The following is a 24,727-nucleotide window of genomic DNA, read 5'->3' on the forward strand; positions in this document are numbered from 1 at the left end:
TCTCGATCTCAGTTAAACAGTATTACAAAATACATATGCAAAGATAGCAAAGTCAAAAATTCAGTTTGGAATGTTAGTGTAATGGCTATAACCAGAATATTATGTACAGAAAGCATATAGTATTCCTGGGGTAGGAACTCTGATAACCTCATCAATCATTTCCTGTACATTATATACACTATTTAAATAAGTGGAAAGCTAAGTATTTTTCCTTGAGGTTAAGTACATGTCAAGAAGAAGAAGAAGAAAAGTGTTTTTCCCTGTAAATACAGAATAGATTTTCCAGTGATCTATTTAACACTGACTCCATTAAAACCTTCAATAACACTGCATATCAGAAGAAGTAAGGAAAAATAATTATCAGAAATAACACTTGTGAAGAAACGGAATAGGAGAGAATCTTACCAGGCTTGGGTGATTTGACCCCTCGGATTCCAAGTTAAGATAAAACACAGCTACAAGGGAAGTGGAATTTTCTGTATCAAAACTTTAGATGCCAACATTTAAAGTATTTATTTATTACACATTAATTTTCAGAAGAACAATAGTGAGATTTACAAAAGCAGAAAAAGTTGGTCTAAATATTTTTGTATTGAAATCAACAAATAAAATTATATCAGTTTCGCAGGTAATGGAGATAAGAATCTGCTTCTGAAGATATTACTTTATAGGGGCAATTGCGTGTGCGTGTGTAGAGGGAGAGAGTTATTTTGAAAGCGTATACAATAAGTGGTTTTTACATCTTGAAATCAAAAATCCACAAGAAGATCAAAAAAGATACCACTTTTGTTTCAGGTGGAAAGACCTATAGGAAGACCTATAAAAGAACTCAAAAACTTTAAACTTAATAGGTACTTAATTATTTATTATTATAAATTATACTTATTTAATAGAACTTAAATAGGTACTTAAAATTCACAAAAACTCATGAAAAAGCAATTAACTCAAGCTAATCTACACCAGTCACCTTGGGAACCAGGATTCTCTTGCTAGTGAAACCTGAAACAGGAATATAAACAAAAAATGTCTCATTAATTCAGTAATACTAAGGATTTCCATATGGCACATAAAATAGATGACAAATGGTTGATCATACTAAATGTGATTAATAGTTCCGTTAAAGTCACAAATGCATTGTTAACATTATTGTAACCCAGACAGAAGTTTTTGGAATTGGGATCCTGGATTTTCTTTTACAGATTGGTCTCACTTGTAAAGATGGACAGCAGTTCTTGCAAACTGGAAAGTAGTCCAATTTCTTAAAATGAACATAACCTAGATATGAACATTGGGATTAAATTTTAAGCTACTTCTTAAGATTCTTGTACCAAATAATACTATTTGCTATTAAAATTCTTACAAGTGTTACACATGATTTTCAAATTTGACTAGTCTGAGTGTTTTCTTTGATGAAAATGCTCATGACTCATACTATATTTGTGTTTGGCCCTGATTGGAAACAAACACAAATGCTGCTATTAAAAGATGAAACCAGTGAATAAGCAGCTAGAAGGAACATATAAATCAGAAATGTGAAAAAGAACACACAGGACTCCAAATCAAGACATAAAAGAATCCCAAAAAACTCTTCTTGAGGAAGCATAAAAGCATCCATTATAATTTTATACTATAGTTTCATTTCTATGCTTTGTTTCGAAAAGAAGAAAGTAATGGCCATAACTGTAAATTAAAAGTTTGGAATCATAAAATACATATTATGGGAAGGAGAAAAAAAAAAGTCAGCACTATCGGAATTAAATACAAGTAGTGCTTCAATTCGATTGGGAAGGAGAATGAATTTAAAAGACTGAATGACAGATAGTTATGGTATGATTCTGATGAGAATGAATGGTATTCATAATAATAAAATAATTGCAAAAAAGGTGAATTTCTTGCATTAGTTTAACATTAATACAATTATATTCAAGTCAGGACAAAGCAAGAAAGATGGCAACAGAGCAGACAACAGTCACAAAAATGATTTGCAGGATGTAAAATGTCTTCTATGAAAGACTCGGTGGACTTTCCATTCCACTCCATTCCATTCCAGCTATTTTGAATTAGGGTTTGAGTACTTATGTGGGGAATGGAAGGCTGATAACAGTGAACTTTTGAAAGTTGCTGGTGAGTGATGCAGTAGTGGTCATAATGGAGTGGGTCAAAGTTGATATTAGACAAATTTAAATGTAAATAGTGAAAATAGAAAATCATTATGTCCTGCAGAATTAGAACAAAGGGGCACTGACCAAAATTGACAGGAGATCTGTAGTAGAGCAATTAAAAATGGAAAGAAAAAAAACACCAAAAGCCCACCAACTTCTTTAACAGTAAGCAGAGAATTTCTGGGCATCTTTGCCTCAGGAGTGGCAAGCAATATCAGCACATCCACAAGAGACAAATTGATGAGTGGTGGGTTCATTAGCAGGAGTATTAAAGGATGGACAATCTAGTATCCCTAGTGGCATGCTGGGGAAAAACACGGGGTGTGTAGCTCAGCAGTTAGGCTTAAGTGTGCTCCTGAAAACTGCATCTCTGAGTGCCACTATAAAAGACTAAGTGCTAGGCCAGGTGGACCACGGCTGTGACCTGGGAAGACATAATTTCACATTCTTTATTTTTCTAGCAGTGAGTATAGCTGTCCTTGAAATTACTTATCAGAAGTGCAGTAAGATCTATATAATTGGAAACATTATGTCAAGGATATGCTTTCCTTTTAAAAAACTGGCACAAAGAGAGGAATTAATTCAGGTAAATTTCATGGCCCATGTTAGAGAAGAGTTCAGATTAAATCACAGTGCTATTTTTCTCTGGCTTCATAATCCACAGATCTATGAAATTTTCTTATAATATAATCATTTTTCAATTTCAGACATGCTCCTTCTTTACTGGACCCTTACAATTTTTAACTATATGATTTTTAAGAGGGTCCCTTACTACCTCTCTCTTAACATATACCTCTTGTTCATCTTTAACAAATGGGTAATTGTACTGGCTTTTTCCTTGTTCACTGTTCTTCATACTTTTTCATCTTCTTTGTGTGCCCTACCCGGCACAAGAAGGTATCACTCAATAAACACTGCCTGAGAGTCGAGAGGGAAAAAGGAAGCAAAAGAAACACAACAGGGAGAGAGGATTGGAGGAAGGAAGAAAAGATCAAGTAAAATGCTATTTCTAAAAGATTTGAAAATAATTCACTGTAATTTTGAAAAGTGTCAAGTGTTTGGGAACAGGGATCAACTTTTTAAAGGAATTTGTAGCAAAGTTTGTGATATCCTTATCACTCTTTCTTAAAAAACAAACAAACAAACAAAAAACAGAAAACTATTTATATTTAGTTAATTTGCCACAGTGGTGGGACATAGCAATACTGTGTGCTTTCTTTTCTCTCTTTGCCTTTTTGATGATATAGTTAACCACATGAGGTAACCTTTAGATCCAATTAAAGAAGACAGTCACTATGATGTTCGTATTGTGCTCCTATTTTTAACAAAAAGTACTTATTTATCTTTGTTAATGACTAATGCTATGAAGAGCTGCATAAGAGCACGATTTTATGAGCACAATTTGCCTACTTTCAAGACACTAAAATATATTCACATGATTCTTTGATTTATAATTAAAAGAGCGTTTATAGTCAGCATCTGTTACTTATCTCAGGAGGAAATTTCATAAAAGTTTTTAGAAGGGGACAAAAAAAAGAAGAAAGCAAACATTTGCAAAACCTTATAATGCTAGAAGGTGAAATAGTATCATTTTTTAAAGTACAAGGGGAAGCTATGGTACAAATTGAAAGTAGCTTCAAAGAAATAATTCTTTGATAGCAAGTGAAAAAAAGAAAAGCCTTTGCAATTTTCTGTCTACAAACAAACTGTAAGAGGAAAACCTTTGAACTTCTATTGTTCTGACAACAATATTAGCTATGTTTTATCCAGCAGAGTGTTTTTAAATGCTATTAAATTACAGACAAAACCGTCTTTTTTTTTTTTTTTTTTTTTTTTCCTTTTTTTTTAACTGAATAAGAAGTGGTGAAAGTGGAGAGAGATAACCCAGCTGAATATTTTGTTGAATGAATCAGTCCTACTTGAGAGCAACTGAGAGCTCTTGGAGCCTGAAATACAATAATCTCTACCAAATGGCATGGATACTTGTTACTTGCTAGGTTTCACAGTAGTCAGGTCGAAAGTGTGTTAAAAGCAAGAGAGAAAAATTCTAGCCAGTATTTAGAATCTGAATGATGGTCAAGGTCCACGTTTCAATGATAATTCCAATTTCTTTGGCAAAAGGTAAATAAAAATATACTGACAGACTCGAATTTTAGAAAGCTGATGGGAATTTCAGTACCCTTTTGTAATTGTTCTGAGGAATTCCTGTCAACTTGGAATTAAACTAGGTGCTACAAACATGAAAATCATCATGGTACGTCTGAAATCTTCACCTACAAAGACTTAGGGAAAGTACTACTTTAGGTGAATCAAGTTAAAGCTAGACTATCACTTGAGAAGAATCTGAGCAAAGATGCTCTTCCTAATCTTTAAAGTTAGGTGCTAAGCCGGGATCTCAAACATCTCTCACGTGTACAAGTAACTCCACCAAAACTCCAGATCCACATGCTGGCAGATAGAGCACCTTTTATGGTTAGGGTTGAACATTTATTTCCCTTAGGCAGGAAGTGAACTTATGAAGTCCACCCATGCTAAACTACACCTCAACTTCTCTCCAAAGGTTGACTTGGATGTTCTTAGGACAAAAGATGCTGAATGCTACATATAAGGTGCTGAAAAACGTTCAGACCCACTGTTGTCACTGCAATGTGATGGCTGTCAGCACTTTTGGAAGATGGGGTGTGGGAGAGGTGGCAGAATCAAATTCTCACATGTTAAATTTCCCTGACACAATAAAACCCCATAATCATGGTGGATTGAATTCATACCTTAAGACTAAGGAAGAACAAAAAAAACAAAACAAAACACCAAACCAACACATTTGCACATTTCTGTCAGGCATAAGTAATATGCTGTACGTAAATCACATTGTTTATACCACTTACTCTATTGCAGTGAAAACAGGAACAGCTGTTCTTCAACTGCTCCGTTTGTAACAAATGTGCCTTGTTATATGTTATAATAGCCAAGTTTACAAGATCTGCCATCCTTTCCTTTACACTTTATTTTTTCTTGGCATTTATAAAGTCAGTTATTAAAGCTCATTCCAGTTTAAAATACATCACAAAATATCTCTGTTTAAGAAAACAAAAAGGAAAAAAAAAACCAGAACCAAAGTTCCAAACTCCTAATCATTTCTTTTCCTAAATGTGGAGCACAAGAAAAAGAACCAAACAAGATAGCAGGCAAACTTTCCTTTCACTACATATACAGTCTTCAAGTACCAGATGATATACAGGACACATCCTGACTCCATTGACAGCAATGGTATTTTTTTCTTTGTTTCATCAGGACTAAGACTGAAGGAGCTCAGAACAAGACCGGAACAATTTTTTTGAGTAAGCTACAGAGCTATCAACAAACAGCTCTTGCAGTCTCTTACAGAAGTTTATTATGACTCTTGTAATCAGTTACATTTCTTGCCAGCGAGATTCTTCAGAGGACCAATACACAAGAACCTACTTCTCATTTCTAGCCTAAATGCACTGAGAATGGTGGAACCTATTTCCTCTCATACCTTTCACTTTAGTAGCACTTTTCCCTCTTCAGCTCCTTTTTATTTCTAGACTGAAAAAGCCAGCAGAACAGACCCTGAAACTTCTGTGAACCTTCCAGTTGTCTTTTGCTCCCTTTCATAGAATTACTGAATGGTTTAGACTGGAAGGGACATTCTTGATCGTCAAACTCAAACCACCTGCCATAGACAGAGCTGACACTCACTAGATTTGGATTCATCTTTTTCTGAACAAAGGCGGTTTGAAATTTACACTTTATCCCAGCTGAGGTCTTAACAATATCTTGTACAACAGCAGCTTAACATCTTACTCTCAGCAAGTTTGCTGATGACACCAAGCTTGAAGTTGATGCAACAGAAGGAAGGGATGCCATCTGGAGGGACCTGAACAGGCTCAAAAAGTGTGCACACAAGAGCCTAATAAAGCTTAACAAGGCCAAGTGCAAGGTGTTGCACCTGAGTCAAGGCAATCCCAGATAGAAGCACAGACTGGCAGAAGAATTCAATTGAGAGCAGCCACACAGAGTCCCGATGGATGAAAAGTTGGACATGAGCAAAATGCTAATAGTATGCCGGGCTGCATCAGAAGAGAGATGGCCAGCAGGGAGAGAGAGGTGATTGTCTCCTTCCACTCTGCCCTTGTGAGGCCCCATCTGGAGTTCTGTGTCTAAGCCTGGGGATCGTCAGTACAGGAAAGAAGTGGAACTGTTGGAATGGGCCCGGAGGAGAGCCAGGAAGATGATCAAAGTGCTGAAGTACCTCTACTATGGAGAAATAAATATTGAGGGAGTTGGGCTTGTTCAGCTTGGATAAAATAAGGCTTTGGAGAGATCTAATCGCAGCCTGCCATTATGAAATGTTAGGAATAATTTTTTATTTTATTTATTTATTTTTTTTATTCAGAGGGTGGTGAGGTACTGGAACAGGTTGTTGTCACATTAATACTATCTGCATTTAACTTCTACTCTATGACCTTACAATCATCTGTTTTCAGCCTAACAGCCCAAGTTGCTAAGCATTATTTATATTATTATTTATATATTATGGGCACTGATAGTTAGTGAGGGTAAGCACGTAGAACTGTAGAAAGAAATGTAGGCTTTGTAAGGTCTTCCTGTCACAGCAGCCCAAATGCTGTTCCGGTGAGCGCTCGTTAATGGGCCTCATCCTCACAGACAGGCAGATCCAATTAGGAAGAGCGAGTTACAAAGGACAGACGAGCCAGCCACCACACAAACTACATTTCCCAGCTGCCTCCGCCCTCCGCCTCCTTGCCCTCACATGACGGCTAGCTGGCCGCGCCATGGCGGAAGCTGCGGAGAAGGTAGAGGCCGAGATGGGCCGTAAGGGCACTGTCCCGCCGATGGGCGAGGAGTTGGACGGGGAGCGGGGAGGCCACTGGAAGCGCAGGGCACGGCGAGCGTGAAAGGCGGGGGGGGAGGCAGCCCTGGCGGCGGGGCTGCGCGGGCCGGCGGCGTGTCGGCAACAGCGCTTGGAGCCTCGCTGAGCTGGAGGAAAGGAGATAGAGGAAGTAAAAGGAACTTCCAGTTACCCCCGCCTCGTTAGCTGCGTGTGTCTGAAAGTAGACAGCCGGTAGCGGGGGGTGCTGGGTTTAGGTGACATCTGATATGGAACCCATAGCAGCTGAGGTCGGGTGATTGAAATGCAGCTGGCACCCTTGTAGGGGAGAGATTAAAGGGCTGAAGGAAGGGAAGGGCCTCTCTGGGATGGATGAGAAGCTCACCTGTGGTGAGTGGTGCAGGGGATGTGAATTCATCTCAGTAGTGGAGTCTCCTGAGGATTGGTGCAGCCTTTTAGTGCTTGTGACCTGAGGTTCTCTGGTGGGACTGTCTTCTGTAAAGCACTCCCTTTTCAAACTCACTCCCAAGAAAACAATAAAATTAAAGCTGGAAATGAAGCTTCCAGAGATTTTGTTATGAGAGGGTGGATTCTTTTGCTGGGAGGCTTATTTGTCTAATTTGGTAAACTTTTAACTGTAATAACTCTTCAGAAAGCCCTTAGGTTAAAACCAATCCTGATAAATTTTCTTACCTTTTTTAATAAAGTAAGAGATTAAAACAGTTTGTGGTTTTCATAATCGTGACATAATTAAAGGTACCACACTCTCTTCTGTTTATTTTCTGTACAGTGTTTGTACAGCTTGACTGAAAGGAATGTGTATGTTGTGAATGGAGTCATGCAGTTCCTTTGAAATCCAGGTTTCACAATTTTCCTTTCCCAGCAGGTTTAAGTAATACGATTAAACATCTGGTTTTGTAAACCTTGTATCCACTGTATTAGAAAGCCAAGTTAAAAATCTATTGAAAATTCATATTGGATCTACAGAATGTGAGACTGTAATGATCAGAGATTACTTTGCATTTCTGTGACTTCCTCATCTATTTTCTCTTTCTCTATTCTTAGGCTGTTTGAGCAACAGCATTTGCTATCTGTCTGAAGCGTACTTCCGATTTTACCCTAGAGTCTGAGACCTACTAATGGCAGTCATTTCTACATGATTTGAGACTCTGATCATCTTCTGATTCCCTGCTGAGGAATTTCCACAGTTAGAAGTAGAAGTGGGGTACAATCCTCTTGTTTTGTGAGTCAGTGAAAGGGAGAAGCAACCTGACAGAACCCCAGTTTGCCTGTGCTGGTAGGAGATTTCTGTGGAAAAAGGCTTCTCTCAGCAAGTTTCTAGCAAGTGAGTTAGTTGGTACAAGTTGATTTTAAATACCTTCAGCATAACTGTTGTCAGGGAACAAATACAGTTTCTGCATTTGTTTCCCAAGCCAAGACTCCTTTTGAATTATTCAGTGATATTTTCTTTAGTTAATCATAAAGAATATAAAACACTTGTCTGAATTTCTGTCCTGTTTATGAAATTTTGCAGCAGCAATTGCAGTGGATTGCTAATACAGCAGCGTTAGCAGCATAGGTTGGTATTCTCATGGTTCACATAGTTTATTTGAATCAACTTATGGTGCATCATGGTTCTGTAGGGCATTATTTTCCAAGGATGGCCTTTCACATAACAACTTGCAATTTAGTGCAATCTTTATTGTTTTGAGTGACAAAATGGATGTAAGGATCAACAGCAAGTAAGCCGTAACTTTGCTGTGCACCTGTGTGAGCCATTCTGTGTGGTGTTACTTAGTGAGCTCCCTCTGAGAATTCTTGTCGCTTTTGTTTCACTACCTCTTGTTTTTCTCAGTAACCAAAACAAAAAGCAAGGGGAAAAATGTAAGTGGTGTAACTGCACTAAAATATCCTGTGTAGAAGCAAAAATGTCACTTGTTCTAAATGCTTATTTAGAGAAAACAGGCAGATTCTTTTTTTCTTTTTTTTTTTTTTTTCCCAAGCACATTATCCTTCAGATGAAAACTATGTGAACTGTACGATAATTTCAAAATGATGTATCTGATGTATTTCTGTACAAAGGAGCTGAATATGCAAATCTTAGTGTTCAGAAAACAGGCAAATTTTATGTTAATCTAGTGATATTTTGCAGTGGACTGTGTGTGCTATAGCTTGTCCAATAGGCTGCCAGTTTTGCATCCTGATATTTTAGTTCTCTCATCATTTGGTTATTACAGAACTTAAAATGCAGAGAGATTGTGCTCATATGTAACAAAATTACTATTTTCTGAAAGGTAACTATTCAGGACAGGTGGGGAGACTGAGCCACAGTGATGAAAGTTAAGCCTAACCTTAAAGGATACCTGAGTTTTAATCCCTCCTCATCTCTTCTTGACTTCCATATTCCTTCTACTTGCGTTTTCCTATTTTTACTCCTAAATACAGACTATCTAGATAACCATCCCCTGGAGTACGTGGTTTAGAGATGGACCTGGCTGTATGTAGTAAGGTGGCAGCAATCGTGGTTACATCTTGCAGTGAGTTTCAAGTAGAAAAACATAGCTTTACTTCTCTCCCATATCCGGTATCTGTAATCAGTTGTGATGGTCACTAGCAATGAACTTCCAGCAAGTAATGCAGACCAGGCATTTGCTTTTTGCCTAAAGGTGACAGTCAGTGGCTTTTATAAATGGGGAAAATAAATAAACATGGCAAACTAAAGATGACACTGGTCATCAGTGCATTAACTTATTTCCCTTTCCCTTTATCCTTAGACTGTTGGTAACTGTCCTTTTCTTCTTTTTCTTTTTTTTTTTTCTTTTTTTTTTTCCCCTTCTCAGATGAAATTCCCTACCTATTTATCATAGTATCCAAATATTACTTTATAAGGTTTGAAATGCTGCCTTCTCACTTGCTCGTTCTTTGCTTGTATCATATTTTGTTGTTAAAATGCTTACATTCATTGTCAGCGTGTTAGTTGCAACCTTTTATTGCAATTGATAGCAATAAATGCGTTAAGTAAATCTTCATTTTGCTGACTTCTTTGAGGAGGCGTTGCATCAGCAGATTTTACCAGTGGACAGGTGAGAGATTAGCAGGAGTCAACGTAGATTTTTTATTTTTTTTTTTGGTAGAACAGTAAGATTCATTGTCTTGCCAGAGAGAGATGCTTTAAAGTTACAGTTGCTTCAAAGGCAAGAGAAAGCCACTCGGATTGCATTGATATATGAAGGAAGGAAAAAGTCACTACATTCTGACTTCTGTGGAAAATGGCTTGAAGGTGTTTAGTTTTAAAATAACTGTACTAAGTTGAATACAGGAGCTTAATAAGAAAATGCCATTCTGCCTCATAAGTCAAGGCATGAGGCATTGCTTTGTAAAACTTAATGCTTCTGGAGGGAAGGAAAGCTTTCAAAGAGGACATGCTTCACCCTTCCTTTTTGGGCAGGGTACAGTAGTCTCATAGTCACCTGGTGCCACTGAGTGTCAGTGTGGCACTAGATTAGATGCGCGTGATGTAGGTGTGAATGGGAAGGATAACAACTTCTGGAATGTTGAGAATCACTGAACTTTAAGTTGCTTTCATTTTTGTCTCTTAATAAAGGTTTAAAAATACTTTAAAAGGGGAACTATTGCTCACTCATTTAGGGTTATGTATGGACTTAGCTAATTTTCTCTTTTTTTTCTTTGCCCTGTTTTCAGGAAACCAGGTCTAATGAGGAATCAACAGATGAATCTGAGGTAAGCCTGTTTGTCCTCTGTCGGTTTAGAAAAATACAGCCATCACTGGTTTGTTTTGGTAGCTGCTTATTTAGAAGTTCTGCTGGTACAGTATGGTGAGGAATGTTAAGCTGCAATTCAGTTATTTAAGAGGAGCTGTGATTTGCTATTAAGTGCTTCTCTATATTTAAAAATCCACAGTCACCAAATTGTAGGAAACTTAAGAGAAAAATTCAAGTGTATGCACTTCTATTTACATATGAAAGAAATGAAAATTTAATCGACGGTATAATTATATATGCACTGATAGTACGTTAAAGTAAGATATTTTCTTCATCTAGTGCCAAATCCTCACCCTTCAGGCATAGGTACAAAACAGGCGCAAATGCTAATCTGCAGAGTTGTGGATTCTGCAGAGGCCACAGTAGTGGTTTTGGAAAGAATCTTTCAGCAAAGGTGTAGCTTGTTTTACCATGGAATAGCTTCTTCCTCTGCTTTCTGGGTGTGGCTGTGCTGGCACTGTAGGGTGGTCCTAGGAAGAAGCAGAGATTTCTTTGGCCCCTGTGTGTTACTGTATGGGGCAGCTGCTGAGGACGGAGTCTTTTTGGCGTTGGAACTAGATAATCATTGTGGTCCTTTTCAACCCAGACCGTTCTATGACCTATGGCTTTTTGCCTAGGATGAAATATGTTCAGTCTAGAACCACACTGAGTGGTGTGGAGGGACCTTAATGTGAAGTGCTTGTAAACTGTGACCAGGCCAAATACTCAGCATTTTTTAGAATAGTATTGCTAGGTTATTGTACTTTTGTTTATTCTTCATTAAGTATGATACTGCTTTTGTCTAATCAAAGGTGGTATAAAAAATAGTGCTAGAATAACCACGTCTATCTAGATGTTGTTAATGTTTGTTAGTACTATTTGAAGGTTAGCCACTAATCAGGTCAAACTGATAGCTCTGCTTACTTCTTGTTATTATAAATCTATGTGATTTCTTTTGGGTGGCGCATACTTTGGGATGGATCTTATGGGGGCAGTTCTATAAGCTAGGTTTATAATCCTTGCAGCCAGTGTCCTCTTTGAACCCTTAAAAACAATATTTAAGGCATGGATTTTGTAGAGGTCTTGCCATCACAATAATAAAGGTTTTTACATATACAACTGGTTGCACTTAATTTCATTTAAATTGTTTCCATAAAATTGGAAGTTATTACTATTGGTTTCAGAGATCATATGATGTATACAGGTTATATTACAGCAATCTATTTTATTATGGAGGAAGATAATTTTAAATAACTGTTTTTGAGTAAATGATGTCCCTGTCTGGACTGGATGTATAAACAAAATACAGAATGTGTGTTGTTTTTTTCTGTACCTCTTACATTGTTGTTTCATTGCCTTATTAAAGAATCAAATGCACAGTGATTCTCTTTTATGCAGCAACTCCTTTAATGTCATTCCTTTATTAGCAGTTAATCCTAATTTGCTACCTGCTTGATTTCTTTTGAATGGCATGTTCTTTATCAAATGCCAGAATGTTTGCATAGGCTCAGTGGCAAAGCTTTATAATAAACCTCAAATATGGGAGTCCACAAATGTGACCATTTTGAATATGTGTCATCAAAGAGCTCCTCACTGTAAGTTTGCTTACAAATTCTCTCTTCCTAGTAAATTCAGTTCTTAAAGCTGCTTAAATGTGTTTAATACTTCCCATCTGATAAGTCAGAATGTGTAAAATCAAGAGGTATTAATTAGCAGAGGTGATGCATCTGTTCATATGTTAAGCAGGCATTTCAGTGTGTCAGCACTTGTAGAAATGCAGTGAACCTTTCCTGATAACTACAGTACAACTTAGACTTTTATTTCATATCTTTACATATGGTGTTTTGTAAACTTAATTTTCGTCTTAACAGGCTAATATATGACAGGCTGTCTATAACTACCTGAAGGGAGGTTGTTGTGATCTGGGGGTCGGCCTCTTCTCTCATGCAATTGGTGATAGGACTAGAGGGAATGACTTCAAGCTGCGCCAGGGGAGGTTCAGGCTGGACATTAGGAAATATTACTTCCCTGAAAGAGTGGTCAGGCAGTGGAATGGACTGCCCAGGGAGGCGGTGGAGTCAGCAACCCTGGAGGTGTTGAAGGAATGTTTTGGTGTTGTGTTGAAGGACATGGTTTAGTGAGAACTGTTGATGATCAGTGGATGGTTGGACTGGATGATCTCGTAGGTCTTTTCCAACCTTGGTGATTTTGTGATTATTCTGTTATGATGAGGAAACGGTCTATCTAATGCCATATTTTAGTTCTCAAAAGAAAAATGTACTTGGCTTGGTAATTTATTTCTGCTCAGTCATTATCTTTGGTGTGTGTTTCATTTTGTTCATTTGTTGGTTTGGTTTGGTTCTTCTGTGTGGTTTGTTGCAAATTGTGCTTATGAGGTATACTTGCTTTACTTCTCACAACTTCTTTATCAAGCAGGATGCATTTGAGGTTGAGCCTGCTCAGGTTTATCAGAAAAGTCCTAGTACAATGTAGTTTCAACAGCTTGTTTGATTTTATTGTGAAGCACCTGGGGCTGTTGGGACTGTCACGTGTGATGAGACCTTAAAAACAGACAAGGAAGTAATCTAACTTTGAGCTGTTCATAAACTGTGGAATAAAAAAAAGTCTTAAAAATTAGGTATGGTCTAAGTCTGACTTTCTGATTTCAAATTATTTATCTGTTTTTGCAGTGTGTCTATTTCAGTAATATCCGACTCTTAACTGAGTTGTTTTCTTTCTGGCAGATCCGTCTTAGCTTTTGTTAGTGAATTAGCAAAAGATGAAGCTAATGAATCTGTAAGACAGTACTCAAGCTTTCTTCTGTAGCAGTGCAACATGGTGGTAAAGTGGGATGCATAAGAGTATTTTTCTGGCATTAAAGTTGTTGCTGCTTTGAAAGTTTTGCTTTTAGTATGAGAATTCTGTTATATTACATAATGGGCCATTGTGAAGTGTCCTAAGGAAAATATTTTACTTTCAACTGATTAAATAAAATTCATGAAATGGAAATGGAGCCTTCTTTCTTGATAAGAGAATCAGAGCAAAGTTATCATCCCGAAATCTGGCTAGTTATTTATTAATGTTTTTTCCTTTCTAATTTACTACTTGGCATACAAGCAGATAGTCTTGTTCCAGTACTTATTTCTATCGCAAGGACTTTTTTCAAAAGAAGTGTCAGTGGAATCATAAAACTAGTGCTTTGGCCTGTAAAACAACTCAGTGATTATGTGAGGAATTTCACTGATTTTTGTGTGCCTTGCATTTCAGACTTAAGTTTTTGTTCTGTATTTTTGGCCTGCTAAATAAAACAAGGAAGGCAGATGCTCATTTTGTGCAAAAAGTTTTGAATAATGATAATTTATATTCTTAAGGTTAAAATGCTGCGTTAATATGTGCCTTGCTCTTTTTCATTAGGTACCTGTGTTTGTTAGTGATCATATCTCTCTGCTGTATAGCGTTGTATGTTTCCATTCGAGCCCTTCCATTTTTATGTCTCCCAGTCTTAACTTTTTTGCCTGTTTCCTGATCTTTGATTGCTGATCCCTTGTGTAAAGGATACGTGCATTTAATTTTCTCTTTTAGCTATTTAAACACCACATTACTAAATCATAGGAAAATTTACAGAGGGGAAGGTATTGTAGAAATCCTTTTTTAACCCAGTGTTCAGACCGCTTATGTTGTCATAAGGATATCTCACGGCCATACACTTCTTCCAGTGAAACTGATAGTGTTTTTATTCTTCAAGGTTTTGAAAACAGATCTGAACTTGAACACAGTTATGAAATGTGTAAGCATTAAAAGGAGGACAACAAAAAAAGCCTTGATGTTTTCTTTTCCTTTTCAGTGCTCTCCAGATCTTAAGTCTTGTGTGCTAGGTCCGGATTAGGTCAAAGCAATTAAATCGTTTCAAGTAAATAAAGCATCTGGTAAAAAAAGCTCCTTGTCATACTCAGTTTCCATCAAAATGTCCTCTTAACATGGAGTGCTGAGCACTGGGCTGGAAGAGGTGAGCTCTTCTGTGGCTAGTAGCTTTTGAAGGAGCATCACCAATGCAACAAAAAATTAATGAGAAGTAGACTTGGCTACTGTAATTCAATCCAACTTGCAGCTTTTTTGTTTTCTGTATGACCTTTTGTGAATCATTTCATGTCATCATGCTTCTGTCTTTATTATTGAATAACTCTATACTAGGTTGCTTTTTTTTTTTTTTTTTTTTTTAATTTCCAGTTTTAAAAACATAAGCCAGGAGAAAAATATTTAGGAAACATATTCTGTTCCACATATCTGAGCAGTCTGGAGAGTCATTGCTTCTCCTTGCATGGCTCTAAGTGACACTGGCCTTTTAAAGAGGGAGAAGAGAAGAAAAATACATATAAATTCCAAATAGAAAGTTATCCTCCTTATTAATGAGAAAATGTATCATGCAAATTATTTATCAATTTGAGTCAGTAGGATGAGCGTGGTAAATTATTTATTGGATTTTAAATGGAATTTTTTCATATATTAATTAGAAAAACAAGTTTACAGTGACTAGTAACTAACATAATATACATCGTTAGAGGATTGACTTGCAGGAGAAATGGATTGCTGCTAAATTCTTTTAATATCTTTTGGTTTTGGGTAAAGATTACATACTTCATTTAATGAGCTATTAATATTAACCAAAGTGTCTGTTCTGCCTGTGTGTTGCAGAATACGTAAAAATACTGCTCAGGTTACAGAAATGAAATGCAATTGCAAAGCTGGTGTGTTAACTGAGTATGCAGATGTGGCCTTTCCAAAAGACTAAATGCATTCATCTGGGTAGAATAACACCGAGGGGTAGAAAATGGAAAGCAGTGGGAACATTCAGCTGTTAGCCTTCTAGCTCTTTCATTGTGGTGAGTGGGTGAAAGGAACTTTAAAAATTACTGTTTCCAAAACCGCACTGTAGTGCTTTTGTATGCAGTACATCACAAGGTGGCAACTGCTCAAGTTGGGTTTGTGAAGGAAACAAATGCTTGCCCAAGTTCCTTACTCAGCAAAGGGAAAATAGAAGTAGAAATGTGTAGTTTTGTTGAGAGTTGAACTGTTTGGATTTTTCACTCATGGAATTGGATCTGGACGTGGAAGATCAAACAGCCTGTCCTGTGCTGCCTCTGAGTGTGGTACAGTTGAAGTGGATGGAATGATCCTGTGTTGGTTGTTTTTTTTCTTTTTTTTTTTTTTTTTAAATTCCTGAAGCGGAATCGTGTAAAAGTTTTCGGATATTTTTTGCCCTGCACGAAACTATCAGTGAAAGAACAGAAATTGGTGGGAGTTGAATTGGAACCAAGTCTTACTATAGGGACTTTACTACTTTTTCTATTACATGCCATTTATGATGATTGCTCATGTGCAGTATGTTGTCTGTGTTATTTCTGCTTCATAACTTGGCTGATGACCAGTTTCTTCAAACCTGTGCAAGTGAATCTTCAATTGGTGTTCTGGAAATTTAGTGTGACATTCTGCATACCATAACAGTTTTGAGAAGAAATGAAATGCTCACTGCTTTGCCTTTCTTCTGTGTGTTATTTCATACTCTGAATGCAGCCCTTTTTTTAATACATATTCACAGGCAGCCATATCATCATAATTCCTTGCTCCTGGTGTATATCTGCATTTTCCCAAAGAGGCTGAGGGATTAAATAAATCCCTGAAGAAAATGCATGGGAGAACACAAAACTGCAGTGTGAAATTTAACATTGTAATCCAGATTTGCCAATTTTACAACCAGATGCTGGAAAGGTATTGGTGATTTGCCCTAGAGGAATCATAAAAAAGCTGGATGGCAGGTTATGCACTTCACTTCCTTCACTGAGCTAACATCCCTGAATTTTCACCATAGAACTAGAGGAAAATGGTTTTTAGCTCCCTAAATCCCGAACATCATGGTTTAGAAATTTCCATCTTCCATCTTTTTGTTGTTTAGTTTAGCAGTAGTTATGGAACAGAAACTAATTGTACAGGTAGGTAGCTCAGTCTTTTTTGGTATTTATTCTGAATGATTGTGACATTTATTCTAAACTGTTTTAATTCTTGCAGAGCCCGTGGTAACGTGGTATTAAAATGCATCAGTCCATGTAATCAGGTCTTTTACAAAGATAACTGTCTCCCTTGCCCACCTGAATAATTTGCATCTTTGTTAATATTGTTACCAAGGTTGTAACTTGAAATCAATAATTTCATAATATGGCTTTGCTTTGAAGGAAATTGTCTGAAAAGACAAACTGAAAAGTTTTTGGTGAGGCAGGCTAATGAATTAGAACTTGAATGGGATTGTTGTGACCAAACTGCTGGACCTGACAGTTGGCCTTATTGAAACTCATACTATTTACCTCGGCCTGTCAATCCACTCTATCCAGGTCCTTCTGTGGTGCCTTTATTGCTTCTGGCGTAGCAATGTTCCCTCCCAACTCTGTGTTTTTTCCAATCTTACAGAGGGTGTGCTCAGTCCCCTCATCAAGATCATTAATAAAGATATTTAATATAAGCAGCCCCAGTACCAAGCCTCGGGGCACTCACGACTGGCTGCCAGCTGGATTTAATTCTATTGACCACAGCCCTTTGAGCCCTGCCATCCAGCCAGTGTTTTACCCAGGACAGTGTATGCCCATTCAAACTGTGGTCAGCCAGCTTCTCCACGAGGATGTTAGGGACAGTGTCAAAGGCCTTTTTGAAGTCCAGGTAGACCACATCGACAGCCTTACCATAATCCACTAAGCAGGTCACCTTGTCATAGAATGAAATCAGGTTTGTCAAACAGGATCTCCCATTCGTAAACCTGTTAGGCTGATAGGTCTGTAGCTACCAGGATCATCTTTCAGGCCCTTTTTGAAGATGGGCATCACATTTCCCAGTCCCCAGCTCACTGAGACAACCCCAGTTAGCCAGGACTTTCCAAGGATGTTGGAGGGTGGCTTGGCCACCACATCCAACAACTTCCTCAGCACTCTAGGATGCAATCCATCCAGCCCCATGGACTTGTGAGATTCCAGCTTTTAGAGCAGGTCCAAAACCATCTCGTCGTCGATTATGCAAGACCTATTCTGTTCACTGTCCCTACCTACTAGTGCAGGGGGCTGTGTTCCCAGGGAGTAACAAGTCTTACTATTAAAAACTGAGGCAAAGAAGGCATTATGTATCTCAGCCTTATTCTGATCCTTGGTCACCATGTTGCCCTCAGTGCCCAGCAAGAAATGGAGATTCTCCCTAGCCCTCCTCTTGCTCTTGATGTATTTATAGAAATATTTATTGTTGACTTGGCCACTAAGGCAAAAGACCAGTTCTAGCTGGGCTTTAGCTTTTCTAATTTTCTCCCTGCACAGCTTCACTATGTACTTATAATTATCATTAGTTGCTTGCCTGCTCTTCCAAAGTCCGTAATCTTTGCTTTTGCCCTTGAGCTCCAGCCAAAGGTCTCTGTTCAGCAAGACTGGCCTCCTTGCCCATCGTCTCATCTTCTGTGGGGATGGTCAACTCCTGCACCTTTAAAATAACTTGTTGGTCCAGAATTTTGCTTCCCCTTATTGTCTCCTTCAGCAGCTGCATCAGGAAGTTATCTCCCACGCGCACTAGGAACCACTGGGACTGTTCCCTATCTGCTGTATTATAAATCCAGCAGATGTCTGGGAAGTTGAAGTCCCCCACAGGAACAAGGAGGAGAGACCTGAGACCTCAATCAACTGTCTGTACAGTGTCTTGTCCACCTCTTCATCCTGGTTGGGTGGCTTGTAGCAGTCTTCCACAGTAAACTCCTCCCTCCCAGTCTTATTGGACTTCACTTTCATTCTGACCCATAAGCTCTCAACCCTATCATCACTGTCATTAATTTCCATGCATTCACATTCTTTCTTATCATAGAAGGCTATACCACCACCCTTCCTGCCTTGCTTACCTCTTTTGAAAAGTCAGTAGCCATCCATCACAGCGCTCCAGCCGTGCAAGTCATTCCACCATTTTTCCATGATGGTGACTATATGACTATATCATAACTTTCTGTCTACACAGTGGCCTCCAGCTCCTCCTATTTATTACTGATTTATTACCTATTTATAGACCCCTTTCCAACAGTGGGAGAAGCTACTCCTGTTGGTTGCCAGCAGGCCTGGTCTCATGCAAACAGATCAGAGGTCAAAAAACCGAAACCCCTACTGGGCACACCTGGCTCAGAGCCAGGTATTAGGCTGTTGGCTCATCATATTAAGTCCTTCATCATTCCCTATAACTCGAGGGATAGAGGAGAACACAACTTGTGCTCCTGAACCCGTGACCTTGTCACCCCAAGGCTCTGACGTCCTTTTTCAAAGTCTTTATGGAAGTTCTTCCTATATCATCACTGCTCACCTGAAACAACAATAGGGGATAGTAATCTGAGGGCCGATCTAGGGTAGGAAGTTTCTGCCTTACGTCTTTTTCCCAGGTTCTCAGTAGGCAACAGACCTCTCTGTGTAGTGGGCCTGGTCTATATATTGACCCTTCTTCCCCCTTCAGCAGAGTCACCAATGATAGTGGCAGATCGTTTTTATTTTGCAGATGAGGTTTTGCTGCTAAGTGACATCTGGTTAGACTTTGGTAACACCACTAAGAGGGAAGAACCATCATCTCCTCCAGTGTCCAGTTGTCCCTAAAAAGCACTGTACCTGTTCCGGAGAGGCAGGGGAGATCCTGGGAGGGCGTGACTGAATTGCCAAGCAGGGGCCTTTAAGATGCACTTCTCATTTCTTAAATTAACTAACATATTTTTATTATTTTGTTTAGATTTCCATGTGGGACTAAACTTCAATGTGGGAGTTCTAGAGGGAAAGAGGTTTATGTTCTCTCAGTTACTTCTAGCCTCAAGGGAATCCAATAAAGCACACAGTATTTAAATTCAACATAGTAAATAAGATAACAACTTGCAATAATACTTTGTTTTAGATCCTTTACTATCTAGCAAAATGGGCTTTTGAAGGTTAAAGTCCTTTGAGGTTTGGGTTGTGGTATTTTATTTTATTTTATTTTATTTTATTTTATTTTATTTTATTTTATTTTATTTTATTTTATTTTATTAGCATTTTTCTAGTGTTAGAGATTGCCCTGAGAGAAATTGAGTCAGGGTCCTAATCCTGAAAATGACACAGGTAGTCTCTTTACCATTGAGACAGGAACAGAAATCAGAAATCTGGGAATTGTATTATTAGGTGGAAAAGCAGTTATGATGAAGTTGCACTTTGCTGTATTTAGATATTGTACTATAGTTCTCCTTGCTGGCTCTGTGTCACTTGACTCATCAACCCAAGTGGATATCTCTCCCTCTGCAGTGAATAGCAGCATATTTTCTTCTTGTTTTGCTTTGGGACTTGTTTTTCTTTTCTTTTAAAAGAAGGTAAGATGAAGAAATGAGCATCTGGGAAGATATGGAAGGTTGGGATTCTGAATGGCAATCTGTGTTTCTTGATTTAACAAAATAGTGACCCAATACAGTTTTTACAGTAATGGAACATAAATATTATCTGGAAAAGCACAACACAAATAATTGCTGTTTTCATCAGTAGTAAAGATTTTACTTACATGATTTTTAACAATAATTGGAACCTAAATGCTGGTTTTGAGGAGGAGCCAGAGTTTAAGTTTGTGACTCCTGTGAATGAAGTGGTGGGAGTACATTGTTTCTTTTTAGTATTACACTGACAGAGATAAGTATTGAAGAAGTTGAGGGTTCCAGTGCAAGAAATTTGATTTCTAAAACCATCCAGAGGCAAGTTGTCCCTTCCCACCATTTCTGACCAGAACTACTCACCATTTTCTAATAAAGTGATCTTTTCAAATAAGATCAGAACTTCTGTGGCATATATGCTCCATGCAGCATATATTAATATCAGGTAAGTTTACTTGCATCTACTGCAATGAAACAAAACAACAAACAAACAAACAAAAAAACACACTGGCTTTTATGGTAAAGAGTTGGGGAGAACTGTCCAGAAATATTCTTTGATTCCTTCTTAGATTATGAAATGATTCTAGTTTAATATGACTGCTTTGAAAGTAGTGCCTCCTTTTTTATTTTGTTGGCCCACAATGTCAACTGCAAATGTTGGTGGTATGGATGTATAGTTTGAACCTTATTTCCTTATATTTTGTTGCTGTGTTACAGATGGCAGCAGAGGAGCAGTCTGACAAATGGCATATGACATGGAAATGCTAATGAAGCAAAGATTTGTGATTGAATTCCTCCATCTATAAAAAAAAAATTGCACCCATTGATGTTCGTTGACGCTTACAGATCTTTTATGGAAACCAAACAGTAGATGTTAGCACAGTGAGGTGGTGGGTTGTGCATTTCAGCAATGGCGGCAGCGACATGAAAGACAAACCATATTCTGGATGGCTGTGCACAGCTGCACACCACAAAATGAATGAAGAGTGTCTTAATCAGAACATTCATTTTGCATGAATCAGCTAGGTGCTGATGACTATGCTGAAAAGAAGTGATTTATAGCTGAGAATTTTCTCTAGCAAACAGTGTTATTGTGCTCTTCGTATCTATTGTAGTTTCCATGGAAGTAAATAGGAGGCATTACTTTCAGAGCATCCTACATAAATGAAGTTCAAAGCTTTTATCTCTTTTCTTTAAAGTCCAAATAATAAAGTGATTCCAGCAGGAATAAAGCAAGTGTAGCGTTTATGGATGCTGTTCTGTGCCTGATAAGTAGGAATATAAGAGGAAGGGGGAGAAAGCCCTTCAGCCTATCATGATGACAGTTCTAACATACTTATGATTATGATAAGACACTTAGTAGACTGAGATTAGGATATTTTCTTCATTATCATGTTTTCAAATAAACAAAAGCTAAATGAACAAAACCCCCATAACAACTATCAAAATATTCAATATTATTACTGAACTCAGGACTTTGATCTGGAGATTGAAGGGATCTCCAAACTCTGTTGTCACATTAGGATGTTACTTAAATCATCAAGAGAAATTAGCAATTTGTTAAAAGCCTTCTCTTTGTATCTTTAAGAACTGCTTTAAGAATTTTAAATCCGCTGTGTATTATGTCCCATACTGTTCCTTGGCTTAACTCTAATGCTCTCATTGTATTCCCATGTCCTACAAATGGGCGATATTGTTCTCTTGCACATGTTATCTTTTTGTAACTCTTTGTGAAATACATTAAAGCAGGAATTAAGAAATAATGCATATAGACATTCTTGGGATGGTAATGGAGACACAGAAATTTGTGTTTGGTGATCTGGATTACTGGTTTGTCTAGGCTGAGCATAGGCTAAATATGATCTGGGGAATGAGGACTTGAGATGACTGAGTAATGGAGCAGTGAATCTCCTTTCCTGAGCTGCTCACTACAAGGAGACTGTTTTCTCTAGAAATCTGTAGGAATGGGGCTTAGCAAACCTGAAATCAGATTTGTTTATGAGTCAGTGCTTTGATATCTTGAATCTGAATGAAGGATGATAAGGCCAAAAGAAAGGTTTGGGATCTGAGCTGCAGAAGACAAAAGACTGAAACTAATCATAACATTTTGTTACTGGTCCAAAGTAGATATTGTGGCCAATGTAAGAAATATCTAGGTGTAGTAATGAGGTGGAATCAGTAGTTTTGTTTTATCTATTGTGTCGTTGGGCAGTGTGATCTTCCTCATACGTCTTGCAATAGCCTTGCTTCTCAGACCCCACTGAGCAGTGTGCAGCCTTCTCAGTACATTTCTGTCCTATTTAGCATAGGTACAGTGAAAGGAAGGGCTGGCCCATGGCCTGTGGCTCAGGCACATTGTGCAAATGCCTTCTGATAACGCAGCTCTCAGAGGTGGTGGAAGGTGCTAGAAGTTCCTCTGTTTCCCTTTTCTCAACAGGGTACTACCCAATCCAATGAGTACTCATTACTCCCATGTCAGTTAGGGGATTTGTAGAGAAAAGATCCTCAAAAATAAAGTGTATAAAACCAATGCTGCAGTCCAATAAAGACCCCGCTTCTATTGGAAGCTAACACTTGGAGATTTTTATCCATTTGGTCAAGTCAAGAAACTGTTGAGAAAGCCTAGATTTGATCAGAAAAGAAAAAAGTTATCTTAATAGCTGAGTTCTACTAGATATTTTCCCGTACTTTGTGCTTCTGTATGTATATAAGAGAATTCAGTAGTTTTCCATGGAGACTGCATTCTGGGGCTAGAAGCCTTTTTATATATTTTATTTATTGTTGAATTTCTGTAGTAAGTGAACCTACCCTCGGCAAAACACAAAGGATGTGATTGTTTAATTTTGCATAATGGAGGGTGCTCTCTGAACCTTTACATCAACCCCAAAATAAATGGAATATATTTCTTTGGCTTGACTCAAGATTTTCACAAGTTAGTGAACGAATAATTCTGGAACTGTAACAAATTAGTTTAATTTCTTGTTTTGAGTGGTTTTGGAAGGAAAATAATTTCTTACTAGATTCTGCATGGGCTTCCACAGATCTGGCCTACACTGAGTGTCAAGAAATGTTGTCTTTGTAATTGGACAGCAGAGCATTTGTAATATCCCCTGAGCTAGAAGGAAATGAGCCATTTTAACATTTTTTTCTTGAAATTTCTCAAATTGAGATGATTTTGAAAGTATGAAAATGAGCTGGGTTCTTTTTTTTCCTTTTTCTTTCCTCAAGACTCAGTCTCCTAAACCTGTGACACCAGGGTTTTGTTTCAGTAAGATGTGAGCGTAGCTCCTCTGAAATTACCGGAGTGATTAACTTAGGTGCTTTTCTCTTTGAATTTAAATGCTTTGCAGGGTCACAACTTGAAGGTGTAAAGTGCTGGAGTGACCACCTCCAGTAATTGGAGTTCTGGCTGGAACTGGATGGGTGATGCGCAAACAAAGATCAAGGGCACTTGCCTTATAATGTATGCACCGTTTATTTCCATAAAGGCATTGGGAAACTTAGAGGACAAATTGTGCAGGAAGGATGACACTTTGCTGTCAATGCCCGTAACATAATTAGAGTATCCACAATCAGCAGAGCATGCAGTTCATGTGACAGACTGACCTGTGGGTAGATCCGCCGCTGCAGGAGCAAGTATGGGCTAATGGAATAACTCCAGGAGCTGCCCACAGTTTCCTTCTGGATATATTCTTTGCCAGGACCAGTTCTTGGATTATTTTCTCTGCTCGGTATTTCACTGCAGTTGTTCCTGTAAGCAAAGCTGGAGCGGGCAGGGCCAGAATATTTGAAGAAGGCTGTAAAATGTGGAAAGGCAGATCTCTTCCCTCACGATGATACTGGCACTCGAAGGACTTGGTGCACTCTTACAGCACCCTTCAGTTGTGTACGTCTGCTCAAGGTGAAGAGTTTGGAGGAAGCTCCCTACCTACTGAATGGTGGGCATGGGAAGAGCAGTTCTTTTAATTGCAGGAATGCAGAAGCAAGAAGGGCTCTTTACAGGAGTAGGATTTAGATTGGTCTGACCAGCTAATTAGAATATTTCTTTGAACTGGAAACACGCTTCCCACAGGAATGGAACAGGTTCTTCCTAGCAATTTTACTCTTGGCTTAACAGTAACAGGATAAAGAGAAAAATAAAAGGAAAATGAGTTTCAAATTAACATTCCTGTGGTTGAAAAATGGTTATTATTTACTTTAAAGCACCCCGAAGGTAGTTTCCTCTTGTCAGCTCCGTGGGATTCCTTCACTTTCTGAATTTAAATCTGCCGTGTGTGGAGCACTTTCAACATCTTGTGTAGTATATATTTCTTCTCCTCTCCATACATTTGACAGGAATTTCAAAATCCTGGGCTGTTGTGTTTTCTTAGGCACCCCGTATGGAAGGATGCGTTTGGCAGCAGAACAAGAAGCGGTGCTATAAAATTGTTTAGATTCCTCCAAGATGGTTCAAAGGACTTCTCTTTAATTAAAAGCGCCATACACTTAGCAAAAA

General features: G+C 38.2%; 1 protein-coding gene across 2 annotated transcripts in view; it reads left to right on the forward strand.

Moving 5' to 3' along the window:
* Nucleotides 1-6,955: 6,955 nt before the first annotated feature.
* The window catches only part of VPS41 (VPS41 subunit of HOPS complex), a 99,021-nt gene continuing 81,249 nt past the window's right edge, over nt 6,956-24,727 (forward strand). The window contains exons 1-2 of one of the 2 annotated variants that reach the window (XM_015854992.3): nt 6,956-7,000; nt 10,738-10,776. In XM_015854992.3, the coding sequence (XP_015710478.2) occupies nt 6,980-7,000; nt 10,738-10,776 (60 nt within the window). In that variant the 5' untranslated portion in view covers nt 6,956-6,979. Of the gene's footprint in view, nt 7,001-8,100; nt 8,381-10,737; nt 10,777-24,727 lie in introns of those variants that run through there. The other variant, XM_015854994.2, reaches the window with a different exon arrangement.

The sequence above is a fragment of the Coturnix japonica genome, chromosome 2 (assembly GCF_054131305.1).
Source record: "Coturnix japonica strain WE chromosome 2, WE-NBRP24, whole genome shotgun sequence".
Lineage (NCBI taxonomy): Eukaryota > Metazoa > Chordata > Aves > Galliformes > Phasianidae > Coturnix > Coturnix japonica.